The sequence below is a fragment of the Pelobates fuscus genome, chromosome 1 (genome assembly GCF_036172605.1).
Source record: "Pelobates fuscus isolate aPelFus1 chromosome 1, aPelFus1.pri, whole genome shotgun sequence".
NCBI lineage: Eukaryota > Metazoa > Chordata > Amphibia > Anura > Pelobatidae > Pelobates > Pelobates fuscus.
In genome coordinates this window covers 496,790,535-496,805,894 of record NC_086317.1, presented here as the reverse complement: position 1 = coordinate 496,805,894, position 15,360 = coordinate 496,790,535, and the positions used below count along the sequence as shown (strand labels likewise).

Sequence of the window (15,360 nt, the reverse complement as noted above, 5' to 3'; positions counted from 1 at the left end):
TAAAACATTCACAGGGTAAAAGTCCCGATCAATCCAGGGTTCGGCTAAACAGCCACGGATAAAAGCAGGGAAGGCTGGAGGCTCAGCGGTGCCTGCACATAAAATTCTCCGCTTTTAGTGCACTGATTCCGGGCTGAGCACTGCTGGTCATCCGGGGAGCACCATCACACCGCCACCGTGTGGCGGCTATGTGTAACCGCGACCACCCAGCAACAGTCAATTAAGCTGTGGTTAACCGCAGCTCCTGGGTGGTCAATTGACGGCACACGCTAGCTTCAGGGAGGTGAATTGAAGGCACACGCCAGCTTCCCGGTGGTCGAGCCTTCGGTATTTTGATAAAATCTACCAAATGCTCTGGCAGAAAGGCATTAATAAGCCTTTCTGCAGGGAGAATAAAGTCTTTTAAAAGTCCGAGCCATAGTCTAAAGGGAGCAGGTGGGCAACCAGGCTCCTCCAATGCACAGTGGCGAGATTGGTTTCGTCACAGTGGGGCGATTGAATGTACAGACCCGAGATATCTGCCTTCAAAATCTGGGGATCGAGGCTATGTAATTGATAGGAAAATTTTGGGATTCTGCTCGTGTGCCTATAACAGAGGACAAAACAGTGCAAATATTGCTAAAACACTATAATAAAGCTTCTGGTGATCAGAATGCACTCACATATTCCAGGAAAATAAAGCGTATTATGGGTGCCTCCCCTTGATGGAAACGGGGGGTATGTTCCTTTAAAATTCCCTCCTCAAGTGATGGCCAATAGGGTATCCAGGTCAGCAAGAAGATCCAAAAACCGCAACCAAAAGGAATACTTTAAAGGCTATTTATTCACTTAGAAAAGGTATAAATAAAATATCATAAAAACAATAATAAGAAGAGATGCTGGTCCTACGCGTTTCGTCCTTGTAAAAAAACTTCCTCAGGGACCTCTTTCAATGAATAGCATTCAACAAGTACATAAAAAACAGCATCCTAAAACGCTAACATAAAAAACATCTTATATAGGGCTAATCCCTTCAAGTCATTGGTGGAATAGTGGGTGTCTTCTAATCCTGTGGTTCCGATTCGTCAAAGTTTTCCCTCAGGTGTAGCCGCTTTGCCGAAATGAAAAAAGCCGGGTCCGTTCAAATCACCGGCCACTTCCGCATTCGTCATACGCCACGCTTGAGTCACGTGTTAGGTTGTTCATCACATGATCGACGTGCGTTCCATATTCGGAGGGGAGAGAACATGGCTGTGCGTTCCACAGCATGCCGGCAATCTAGAAAAGCAACTTTCTTATACCTAAAGTTAGTGTACGAGCCACTAAGGATAGAAGACTGTTAAATTTCATTCGTTGATCACATAGAATCTCTTAATAAAGAATAATAATATGTCCTCTAAAAAAATCAGTTTGAAATATTATTTACATGAATGGAAACTTCCTATCCAAGTGTATCATTCATGATATATATTTTAATAATGCAAAGGGTGATAGTAATTATTAATAATAATAATAGTAGTAAAATCGAGGCTATGTATATTCCCGAAAGTAGTTCCATGTAGTTCCTTGGTTTACTCCGCAGAATTCAAACTTCGCACCTAAACCAAGCAACGGGCAATCGTCTGAAAGGACGTGAACCGAATCGCACCAATCAGCACTCGGGAGAAGAAGGAGTTTCGCCACCCAATCTGAGGAAAGGTCATGAAACCTGGTTGTGCCAATCGGCGTTCGAGGAGGAGAGGGGGTTTTGAAGTCCAATCAGAAGACAGGGTGTGAAACCCGATTGCATCAATCCTCTGAAAGGCACAAAACCAACTCGCGCCTTTCAGCGTCTAGGGACGCCCAATCAATGAAAGGGCACGAAACCCCCTTTGAATGGGCGCTTCTGCTCTGATCGGTCGTCACCGCCCACCAATCGTGCCGACCAACCAGGAGGAAAATGGCGCAAACCCAGTTTGAATGGGCGCGCCTTCTCCAATTGGACCAACTCACAGCTCCAGAGATTCCCTGCTGGCACGCTGCCCTCTCTACCCAGTGGACACGAGAGCGTTCTTCTAGGCAGTCACAAGCCTAGCCTTGTAAATGCTAGGTAGAGGGGGTAAAAGTGATTATAGCTCCGTTGGGGAGCGAGTAGGGCGATCCCCGAAATGAGGATTGAAGACAATGTGTGCAGGCCGGTTTGGGAGACGAATGCTCACCCTGGTGGACATCCAGTGATACGAACCAGCGGCCACCAGGAAAGCATGCGCCGCTTGTTCCCTTGCAGTCTGCGGTTTTCACACCTTGTTAGCAAGGTGTGAACATTCTAATTAAATGTTCTAAATAGAGTATCGGGGTGTGTAACGGATAACCTGGCACCCCGACTGGGTACCTCCGTTAATGGATGCTCCTAGCGCTTCCAGAGGACTCCAAGCACTCCACCAGACACCATAAGCACCACAGGCTGCAGCTATCTCCCTTCAGAACGAAGCAGGAACAAGCTCTTACAAGAGCTCAGTGATTATAGCAAGGGAATATGCCTAGCATAGCAATCCCTTATAGCAGATTCCCCCAATAAGAGACAGGACTCAAGTTGAGGGTAAAAATAGAACTCTCTGGCTGCTAGCTTGCAGCCCTTTTTATTAGGTGCTCCCATGAAGGGGAGGGACACACACAGTAACGTACATTAACCAATCACATAATAGTTACAAAATAGAGGAGGGGAGAGTATCAGTCTCCCCTATTGAGGGCGCTAATCACTGTGACAAAAAGAATATAGTGTAAAAAAATTACAAATTTATTAATAACAATTCATATAAAATTCATGATTGTAAAACAGTACAATTACAAGACCAATATTAGAAGCCACAATCACCAACCACTAGCTCACAAGTATAAAGATGTTACCAAAAAGCCCTAGGTCGCGACTCTATGGGCTGAATATACTTGCTGCTTATTAGTGTAATCGTGATGGTGAAGTGGGCGGTCTCTGGACTGCAGTAAAAACGGAAAACAGGCTCAACGCGTTTCGTCCCGCGCCTTTCGGGACTTCCTCAGGAGCTGTGGATGCTGCTACTTCTCAGCCGGCTTCTCTTTTAAATCTTCGGAAATCTTCTATCTTCGCGCCAAAAACGCCGTCGCGCATGCGCACAACGACACGGAGTTCCGTTCAGCTACGGGTGCCCTCGAGGACCAGTAGCTTTCGGGAAGTCATCGATGCGCATGCGTGGCAGATCTTGATCGCACAAAGCTTTATTGGCACTGAGTATACGGACACAATGTAACATAGCTAAAGTTACAAGTGATCCTAAACTCATCACATGTGTGCCTAATTTGCAACATTATAGGGAACCTAGAGATTACCACAAATTTGACAAATAAAATAGATTTAGCAAATAAGAGACTAATATCTTAGTCATAAACTACAAAGACTATTTGGGTGTTGGGTGTATATTGCATTTGCAGTAATCTTTACAGCCTAGATAAAATGGTATACATAAATCAATCTAACAAATTGTTAGATGCAATAAGTAAGATAAAACAATTTTGATTCCATTAACCCCTTAATGGTTACACAAACATAATATGGACCAAAGATAAATGTACTTATAAGAGAGGTTATTTCTCGTAGTGTGAATTAATGAAACTCTAATCTTAATAACATCATTTAAATAACGAATACATATAACAAATGCATAAGTAGAAAATTAAAAATAAACAACAGTGCATGTAAAAATATATATGAAAGAAATGTGATTAAATAAAATAAAGTAAAAATAAAAATAAATATAAAGATAAAAATAAATAGAAATAGAAATAGAAATAAAAATAGAAATAAAAATAAAAATAAAAATAAATATAGATATAAATATAAATATAAAAATAAACTATAAACATAATAGTTACATCCCACACATAGCCCTCCCCTCTACCTGTAAACTAATTATCTGTACACACAGGAAAATACAATTATCATAGGTAGGGAAAATACAGTTTTTACACAACATTCATAACTCCCAAAATATACATCACATTCGCATAAATATACATATTCACAATCAATCCATTCAGGGGAACAACATACTCAAAAATCATACGAATTGGACCAGGGGTTCAAAAGTTAGTACAAATGTGCATTTGACCTTCTGGAAGCATGGTTTTACAGGGCCCTCTATCCTGGAGACAATGGGGGGAAGTAATCCAATTATCCAGGACTAGAGGCAGACTCCATTAACCACATGGTTGCAAAACGACATAAAACACTTTAAAATACATAAAGTCACATTTTACACATAACACACAGACATTTTACATATCCCCAGATAGCTCAGGTCTGAGTGCACATTATTAGGTGAATGGCACTCAGACCAACCGAATACAGTTTAATCGCCATGGAGCCAAAGTCTTTAATCACACGAATATGCTCCATGGCATAGCTATCTGGGTTACCTCAGCTCACACAGGGCAAGTACCAAATGACCCCACTGTATTTAAAGGGCCAGAATGAGTGACATACACTCTGGTATGGCCGAATACTGTTTTTAAAGGGCCCAATCTCCCAGGGCCATAGTCCAAAGGCAGCAGGCGGGCAGCCAGGCTTCTCCAATGCAATGTGGCGAGATTGCTCTCGTCACAGGGTGGTCCAGGACATGGTCACAATTAAGGAAAGGGAGAGAATTACAAAGGGCCACAAACATCCCACAAACATAACATACAGGGATATAATTTCTAATTAGTGGAGTAATAGCTGCTTGATCTGACTGCTATTTTGGGGTCAAGAAGGAATTTTTTCCTAGTTTGTTGCAAAATTGGAAGCGCTTCAGACTGGGTTTTTTCCCTTCTTTTGGATCAACAGCAAAAACATATGTGAGGAAGGCTGAACTTGATGGATGCAAGTATCTTTTTTCATGATACTATAATGTGTAACCCTGTGGGCTGTTGGTATCTCCCAGAGCAGGAGATGGTTATTTATAGCCCAGCCCCCTCCTGCCTGGGAATATGTTATGATGAATGAAGACCCCCTGTGGGGGTCTGTCCTTAAAAGAAGCTTGTTTCCAAATAAAGTTAGTCAATGCTTAAATCTCCAAAACTGTGTTTTGTCCAGTTACTGGGGGAAATGGGTCTCTTAATACATTAATAGCGGGGTTAACCAGCCGGGTTACCCAGGTCCCATATGATATATCCAGCTACGCACGCCATATAATATATCCATCTACACACACCAATTAATATCTCCAGCTACGCACACCATATAATATATACAGCTACACACACCAATTAATATCTCCAGCTACGCATGCCATATAATATATACAGCTACACACATCATGTAATATCTCCAGCTACGCACACCATATAATATATACAGCTACGCACACCATGTAATATCTCCAGCTATGCACACCATGTAATATATACAGCTACGCACACCATGTAATATATACAGCTACGCACACCATAAAATATATACAGCTACGCACGCCATATAATATATCCATCTACACACACACCAATTAATATCTCCAGCTACGCACGCCATATAATATATACAGCTACGCACATCATGTAATATCTCCAGCAATGCACACCATATAATATATACAGCTACACACACCAATTAATATCTCCAGCTACGCATGCCATATAATATATACAGCTACACACATCATGTAATATCTCCAGCTATGCACGCCATATAATATATACAGCTACACACATCATGTAATATCTCCAGCTATACACACCATATAATATATACAGCTACACACACCATGTAATATCTCCAGCCATGTACACCATAAAATATATACAGCTACGCACGCCATAAAATATATACAGCTATGCACGCCATATAATATATCCAGCTACGCACCCCATATAATATATCCAGCTATGCACCCCATATAATATATCCAGCGACACACACCATATAATATCTCCAGCGACACACACCATGTAATATATCCAGCGACACACACCATATAATATATCCAGCGACACACACCATGTAATATCTCCAGCGACACACACCATGTAATATATCCAGCTCCGCACAACATTTAATATATCCAGCGACACACGCCATGTAATATATCCAGCTACGCACACTATGTAATATATCCAGTGTAGCGGAGCAGCAATATTAAATCCCACGATCTCCGCTGGTACAGTAGGTAATCCACAGTCAGCGCTGAAAAGTAAAACAATATCCCAAATCCCCCAGTAACCGGACGAAACACAGTTCTGGGAGTCAACTGACGTCTTTATTCACAGCTTCCAGTATTTATGCAAGTCCCCATGCAAGGGGTTTCCTTACTGACATAGCAGGGGTAATATAGTAGGGGACTACATGGGGGACTTAACATTTGGAGCATTTCTCCCATCAGGCACTGCTGCACGAGAGGGACACTCCCACTGAAATACACCGTTAAGTGGATTATCCCTCCGTGCAGCAGAAACGGCATTTTACATTTAAATCTATAACTCCAACAATATTCACATTATTTGCACAAACGGACGTTCGGTAGATAGCTGGGGTCTGAGTGCACATTTCGTGTGAATACCGCTCAGATCCCAGCTAAAACAACCGAACGCTGCACGAAATACATTTGCTTATTAAATTTGTTTAAAAGTACCGAACACCGATTGGGAACCACAATAGGAGAAGACCGGAGCTCCCGAGCGGCCTGGAAGTACAGCGGTGTTCGTGTCGTCGAACAGCCGTTTTCAGTTCCACGCGCTCGACGACCAAACACCGCTGGGGAGACAAAGGATCCAAGATGGCCGACCGCCGCGTGGTCGGTAGTCGAACGACTGCCACCTAGGAACGCACTTAATTACCGATTGCAACAATGTTGCAATCCAGTAATTGGTGCCACACGACCCTCAGTGTGTGGGCTTGGGTTCGGTACATAATTAGTTTCACGAACAGCCGGTAAAACAGCTGTTCGTGAAACAACCAGGTAAATGCTAGCGGCTTTTGGCTGCCAGCATACGAATTCTATAGGGATTTCAAGCAAATATACATTTCCATACAGCAAGCACAGTACATTAAACAGAATAGGGCAGCAATGTTCTGGACAACCTTTAGAGACACAGTTTTCTAGTCTGAAGTGGCTAGGTTTGCCACATCCAGCTACACACACCATGTAATATATCCAGCTACGCACCCCATATAATATATCCAGCTACGCACACCATGTAATATCTCCAGCTACACACGCCATATAATATATCCAGCTACGCACACCATATAATATATAACGCTTACTTCCAGTTACACACAGTGCTAGTTACGCTCAGTTTGTAATGCTCAGTGTGTAATACTCGGTGCCAGTTACACACAGTGTATAACGCTCGGTGCCAGTTATGTTTAGTGTATAATGCTCAGTTCCAGTTACACACAGTGCCAGTTACACTCAGTGTACAATGCTCAGTGCCAGTTATGCTCAGTGTGGAACGCTCAGTGTTAAACGCTCGGTGCCGGTTACGCTTGGTGCTAGTTACACACAGTGCCAGTTACACTCAGTTTGTAATGCTCAGTGCCAGTTATGCTCAGTGCCAGATATGCTTATTGTATAACGCTCAGTGTATAATGCTCAGTGCCAGTTATGCTCAGTGTTAAACGCTCGGTGCCGGTTACGCTTGGTGCTAGTTACACACAGTGCCAGTTACGCTCAGTTTGTAATGCTCAGTGGCAGATATGCTTATTGTATAACGCTCAGTGTTTAATGCTCGGTGCCAGTTACGCTCAGTGCCAATTACGCTTAGTGTATAACGCTCAGTGCCAATTCCGCTTAGTGTTTAACGCTCAGTGTACAATGCTCAGTGCCGGTTATGCTCAGTGTGGAACGCTCAGTGTTAAACGCTCGGTGCCGGTTAAGCTCAGTGTAGAACGATCAGTGTGTAAGGCTCGGTGCCAGTTACACTTGGGGTGTAACAATCAGTGCCGGTTATGCTCAGTGTTTAATGCTCAGTGTGTAACGTTCGGTACTGGTTACGCTCTGTGTATAATGCTCAGTGTGTAACGTTCGGTACCGGTTACACGCAGTGTGCAACGCTCCGTGTGTAACGCTCGGTGCCGGTTACACTCAGTGTATAATGCTCAGTGTGTAACGCTCGGTACCGGTTACACTCAGTGTATAATGCTCAGTGTGTAACGCTCGGTGCCGGTTACACTCAGTGTATAATGCTCAGTGTGTAACGCTCAGTGCCGGTTACACTCAGTGTATAATGATCGGTACCAGTTACGCTCAGTGTGTAATGATCGGTACCAGTTATGCTCAGTGTGTAATGATCGGTACCAGTTATGCTCAGTGTGTAATGATCGTTACCGGTTACGCTCAGTGTGTAACGCTTGTTGACGGTTACACTCAGTGTATAATGCTCAGTGTGTAATGATTGGTACCGGTTATGCTCAATGTATAATGCTCAGTGTGTAACGCTCGGTACCAGTTACGCTCCGTGTGTAATGCTCGGTGTGTAACGCTCGGTGTGTAACGCTCGGTGTGTAACGCTCGGTGCCGGTAACGCTCAGTGTGTAATGCTCGGTGCCTTTTGCACACAGAGGTAAAGGTCAATGCCAGTTATACTAACCTTATAACAACTCTCACAGCCAGCTAAATGCAATGCATACAGGGACACCTACCTGTAAGGAAATATAGTGCCTCCACCCAATCCTTGCACACTGATGGCAGCTGTTTCAGAATTTGCAGTGCCAGACACAGCTCCTCCTGGCTCCTGTTGGAGAAAATGTATTTACTCATATTGGCCAAAAACAAAAGTTTATGAGAACGCTGAGAAATGAGCTTTGGCACATCCTCAGTGATCCTCAGTGATCCCATCCACAGGGGCAGTCCTGATCTGCATAGAGACATACAGCACCCCAAATAAATGTTTTGGCTTCCACGGGGCATTGACAGTGAGGTGTCACAGATATCCCCCAAGGCTCGGTGAGCATGGGACCTTTAGAATTAGGGAGAACCCAGTCTTATGCCAGTTAGCCAAAAGAACAGATAAAAGCTTGTCGTCCGTTATATCATTACAGAGAGAATTGTCTCCCCCACTAGGACAGTCCAGATACCGAAAGCCAAACACATTATTTTACACCATAATAGGAAACGGTGGTTTACACAGCATACATATGCAAATTAGCCAAAAACAAGATCACGAGTACACCGAGAATGGAAAACAGACCAATAAGCTTCATAAATTCTTGTTTTTTTTACTTGTTCATATGAGTTTTACTGCATTTGTTCCAAAAAAGGCATGTACGGCACATTTATGTAGTTCTTGATTATTGTGGAATTTAAAACTGGCATTTTAGAGGAAAGACACTAGATCGTATTAGATTATGTTTAAAAAGTAAGAGTTTCTGGATCTGTTTGGATGTTTTTTAGATGTGATACATGGTTTCTGGATCTGATTGGATACTGTTTCAGTAAATAAATGGGATCTGGATCTAATTGGATGGTGTTTTAGAATAGAGACAGGTTCTGGATCTGATGGGATGGTATTTCTGTAAATAAAGAGGTTCTGGGTTTGATTGTGTGACAGAACACTCAGTAACCGAACTATTGCTGGCAGTTCATTTATAACTTATGCTTCGGGAGCCGAACAAACTCACAAATTGCCCCCTTTATACCACCCTACTTGGACCACCTCTTGGCTTGTTAACCCCCTATTGACCTCTCATGACACCTCCATCATCATGTTCGCACCTAGTTAACTCAAGTGTTCTGCTGGGTGGCCGCCGTTCTCATGGATAAACACGTGGAAAATGAGTTGACGGCCATCTTGTCGCACGAAAGCAGGCAGCGGTGTTCGACTTCAAGTGCATGGAACTAAAATTGAACAGAGTAACTCGCGAACACCGCTGAACTTATATCATCGTCTGCTTCACTTCTAAACATCTCAGGAGAGCGCTGTTCGGTAGGATTTTTCACATGAACTAGGTGAACGATCGCTACCTAGGAGCCAGAAGTTCTGTTTGGTATTTATTTCGTTTTGGGACTCCTTAACCCCTTAAGGACCAAACTTCTGAAATAAAAGGGAATCATGACATGTCACACATGTCATGTGTCCTTAAGGGGTTAAAGTGACCGACTGCTGCCACTTTTCGTATGGAACTATTTTGGGCAGACGTTACATGTGCGGTTGGTCAAAACTTTACCCCGTTGGCCAGGGCCAGACTGGGAAAAAAATTCGGCCCGGGCATTTTTCGATCACAGCAGCCCCCTGAGAAAGGGGTGGGGCTAGAGACGGTGTGTTTTGTCATCACTAATGACAAGCACGCCCTCAAAGTGAGCATATTGGTTTAATGCGCAGAGCCCTGCTGAAGAGCTCTAGCATGGGAAAAAGTCCCTGTATTTGTTCTGCGCAGCGTAAGCAAATGTAATAACATGCTTGCGCTGTGTTTGGTTTTAACTTGTCTCTGGTGTCTCCATAAGGCGGATACCAGAGGAAAAAAGGGCCAGAAAAGCATATGGTGCATGTGTTTGGAGCCTGCTTGTGGGATTGCGTGTGTGTTGAGTAAGCTGATTGTGGTGTGGTATTGTGTAAATAGGTCAATTTAATTTGTGTTTGTGGTGTAATATATGTGGCTACGGGCTGTAGCGAGTGTTTATAGGGGGCATAGTGTGTATAGGGGATGTAGTGAGTGTGTACATACGGGCTTTAGTCTGTGTAGGGGTTGTTGTAGAGAGTGTGTGTTTAGAGAATGTAGTATGTGTTTGCTTGCAAGGAATGTAGTGTGTGCATAGGGGATCCAGAGTCTGTATGTCAGGAATGTAGTGTGTGTATGTGGTGCAGTGTGTGTAGGGGATCTTGTGTGTAAAGGACCCAGAGTGTGTATAGGAGATTGTGTGTGTGTGTGTGTGTGTATAGAGGATTCAGAGTGTATATAGGGTAAGGGATCTAGAGTGTATCTGGAGCGTAATATGTGTAGTGGTGCTGTAGTATATAATATTGTAAAGCGCTACGGAATCTGTCGGCGCTATATAAATGGCAATAATAATAATAATAATATTATGCATGCTGCACCCTTCACACATACACACAGCACACCCAATACACTGCACCCTTCACACATACAATACCTCCAAACACATATGTGTTTGGACGTATTGTATGTGTGAAGGGCGCAGTGTGTTGGGTGTGCTGTGTGTATGTGTGAAGGGTGCAGCATGTGTGTGTAAGAGGGGTGCTGTGTGTGTGAGGGTGTTCTTATCTACTGTCACATTCTATGTTTCTAATGTATTTGTCTGTTAACTTACTGAGGGTTATTTTATATATTATACATACGTGTGTGTGTTGTATATGTGTGAGAGTGTGCTGTGTGTGTGTTGTGTGACTGAAGGTGCTGTGTGTGTGTGTGTGTGTGTCTGAGGGTGCTGTGTGTTTGTGTCTGAGGGTGCTGTGTGTGAGTGTGTTGTGTGACTGAAGGTGATGTGTCTGTCTGAGGGTGCTGTGTGTGTGTGTGTGTGTCTGAGGGTGCTGTGTGTGTGTGTGTCTGAGGGTGCTGTGTGTGTGTGTGTCTGAGGGTGCTGAGTGTGTCTGATGGTGCTCTGTGTGTGTGTGTGTGTCTGAGGGTGCTGTGAGTGAAGATGCTGTGTGTGTGTGTCTGAGGGTGCTGTGTGAGTGAAGATGCTGTGTGTGTGTGTGTGTCTGAGGGTGCTGTGTGTGTGTGTGTGTCTGAGGGTGCTGTGTGAGTGAAGATGCTGTGTGTGTGTGTGTCTGAGGGTGCTGTGTGAGTGTGTGTGTGTCTGAGGGTGATGTTAGTATGAGTGTGATGTGTGTGAGTGCTCTTAGTGTGAGTGTTTATAGCACAGTGTTTGTATAAATGTAATATATAAATATAATTATTATTATTTTTTTTTATAAAAACTAAAAACTATGTATCCCACCCCCTCCCTTCTTACCTTTAGCCTGGGAGGGGGTGGGAAGCCCGGTTTCCATGGAGGGGGGTGCCGTTCTGCCTGATCCCTGGTGGTCCAATGGTGAGAGTCTCGCGAGATCTGATCGTTGCCGCGGTAACAGCGGCAACGCTCAGACCTCGCGAGAGGATCCGGCGGAGCTGCTGGCTAGAGCTCCGCCGGTCCTCTCCTCCTCCTGCCTCCCTCCCTCACTCCCCAGGAGTCCGCATCTCAGTGTCTCTGGGCCGGTGAGGGAGATCTTTGATCTCCCCACCGGCCCATGGAGGCACAGAGCAGGGCCGGCGCTCGGGTAGCGCTGGCCCTGCAGGGGCTGGTAGGGGAGATCCTGTGATCTCCCCTGCCGGCCTCGGCCCCACGGCCATCGCGGCCCACCGGGCATTTGCCCGGTATGCCCGATGGCCAGTCCGGGCCTGCCGTTTGCTATTCGGCTGTGTTTGTGGGATCTGAACGCTTTTTGGATATGTTGGACTGGGTATATAGGACTTGTAATATTGTGTGTGTTTTGGGGTGTTTTATATTTTTTACATTGTGCCTCAGTGCTTGGGAGATAATTAGTTTAAACACAGTACATTCAATTATCTCCCAGACACAGCGATACCGGGGAAGAGTTTGTATTGAAATATATGAATACCCCCTGCAGGGGGTTTGTGTATAAATTGCCTGTACCATGACCCATTAAACCAGTTCACATTCCCAGCATTAAGTCTCGGCTTATGTCTGTGGGGGAAAGCTATAATCACTCCAGAGCTTTAATCACTTGACAGATATATCACTGAATCCAGCACAGCAAAGATCCTGAGAAGGGGAAAAGAACGTCCTTGGTGGGGAGGTCCTTTACCAGGTGGCCGCCACAGATTGGATGGTGTTTCAATAATTAAAAAGGTTCTGGATCTGATTGGATTGTGTTTCAGTAAATAAGAGGGTCCTGGATCTGATTGGATTGCGTTTTAGATGTGATACATGGTTTTTGGATCTGATTAGATACTGTTTCAGTAAATAAAAGGGTTCTGGATCTAACTAGATGGTGTTTTAGAATAGACATGTTCTGGATCTGATTGAATGGTGTGTTAGAAAAGAGCCACTTGTTCTGGTTCTGATTGCATGGTGTGTTAGAAAAGAGCCACTTGTTCTGGATCTGATTGGATGGTGTATTAGAAAAGAGCCACTTGTTCTGGGTCTGATTGGATGGTGTTTTAGAATAGAGAGACATGTTCTGGATCTGATTGGATGGTGTTTTAGAATAGAGAGACATGTTCTGGATCTGATTGGATGGTGTTTTAGAATAGAAAGACATGTTCTGGATCTGATTGGATGGTGTTTTAGAATAGAAAGACATGTTCTGGATCTGATTGGATGGTGTTTTAGAAAAGAGAGACACGTTCTGGATCTGATTGGATGGTGTTTTAGAATAGAGACACATGTTCTGGATCTGATTGGATGGTGTTTTAGAATAGAGACTGTAACGGACCGTTTCAGCATAAAAGGGGAAAAATCTGTTTAGGCGATAATCCCCTTTTTACAGAAAAGGCACAGCTACTGCAGAACATCAAAACTCACGAATTGGATATAGGTGAATGCATCAAACTCCCGAACTGCATACCAGGGAATAAGATAGCACTCCAAGCTGGAACCTCACGAATAGCTGCTATCAGATGAATAGGAAAAGCAGACATCAGCTTACACTCCTAGCAATCAATCTCCAACAGCATACAGTGAATCCCCCCAAGAACGAGACAAGGCTCCGTGTTGATGGTCAAGCAGTGGTCTGAGGTGCTGGGGCATCCAGCCTGGTTTTTATTACATGAGTACACATACAGGGCACACCCAGGGGGAGGCATAAAATAACCAATAGTATCACGGGTGCAACCCACACATCCCCTCCCCTTAGTGTGACACAAAATCCCATTATACATACAGTAAAAATACAGTTTCCACACATACTCTGTAACTTTAAAACCATACATCACATTCACATAAAAATACATAATCAATCCCTTCAGGGGAACAACATATTAAAAAATGGCATGAATCAGACCAGGGGTTCAAAAGTTAGTAAAAGTATATTTTGTTCCCCCTGGCTGGCAGAAAAAACATCCCCACAATGCATCCTGGTTTCCTCCCTTCTGCCCTGGAGATAATTGGAGAAGTAATCCAATTATCCAGGACTAGAGGCAGACTCCATTAACCACATGGTTGCAAAACGACATAAAACACTTTAAAATACCTAAAGTCACATTTTACACATAACACACAGACATTTCACATATCCCCAGATAGCTCAGGTCTGAGTGCACATTAGGTGAATGGCACTCAGACCAACGGAATACAGTTTAATCGCCATAGAGCCAAAGTCTTTAATCACACGAATAGGCTCCATGGTATAGCTATCTGGGTTACCACAGCTCACACAGGGCAAATACCAAATGACCCCACTGTATTTAAAGGGCCAGAATGAGTGACATACACTCTGGTATGGCGAATACTGTTTTTAAAGGGCCCAATCTCCCAGGGCCATAGTCCAAAGGCAGCAGGCGGGCAGCCAGGCTTCTCCAATGCAATGTGGCGAGATTGCTCTCGTCACATCTCTCCCCTTTTCCAAACAGACTAACAGGGTATCTGACCTCCTGCCGGTCAGTGCCCTTGTTAGTCCAGCAGCCCACCCACAAAACAGAAACAGCAGTACAGCCCACCCACAATAACTGGTTACTACACCTGGGTAGAGGAGAAATTTGTCCATGTCCAGGTGCCTCACCATGGATGTGTGGGGGACTGGTAGGCTGCCTTGGTGGGTTGCTGAGTGGGCAGAGACCAGCGGTACTCTGCCCTGATGCCAGCACTACCACGGGAGTAGTCTGGTTGAAGCCTGGTTGCTGGAGACCGACTGTCTCCCCTTTAGCTGCACTGCTCTGCTGCTGGAGACCGACTGTCTCCCCTTTAGTTACACAGCTCTGCTGCTGGAGACCGACTGTCTCCCCTTTGGCTAAACAGCCCTGTCGTGGGGGAGCAGGACCGACCATCCCTACCCCCTGTGTGGTAAGTGCAGAGACCACGGTCCTATCTGCACCGGTGGGGGGCTTACAGTCTCCCCCTGGTACCTTAAGCTGCTGCTGGGGAGAGGGGGTAACAGGCTCCTCTCCCAATAGAACACTCTGCCGCTGGGGAAAGGAGACTGGGCTCTCTATTCCCTGCACATTACGGATCCGCCGCTGGGGAGAGGTGGTAGCAAGCTCCTCTCCCATACATACTTTCCGCCTTTGTGGAGGGAGACAGACTGTCTCTCCTCCCAATACAGTGTCCTGCTGCTGGGGAAAGGAGCCTGGGCTCTCTATTCCCTGCTCATCAATGATCCGCCGCTGGGGAGAGGTGGTAGCAAGCTCCTCTCCCATACATACTTCCATCCTCTGTGGAGGGAGACCGACTGTCTCTTCTCCCAATACAGTGTCCTGCTGCTGGGGAAAGGAGACTGGGC

The 15,360-nt window shown here is 44.7% G+C and overlaps 1 protein-coding gene across 1 annotated transcript in view; it reads right to left on the bottom strand.

Annotated features, from left to right (window-relative positions):
• The window catches only part of LOC134586281 (dynein heavy chain domain-containing protein 1-like), a 246,596-nt gene that overhangs the window by 26,538 nt on the left and 204,698 nt on the right, over nucleotides 1-15,360 (bottom strand). The window contains exon 23 of the mRNA XM_063441768.1: nucleotides 8,606-8,697. Within this exon, the coding sequence (XP_063297838.1) occupies nucleotides 8,606-8,697 (92 nt within the window). The remainder of the gene's footprint in view (nucleotides 1-8,605; nucleotides 8,698-15,360) is intronic.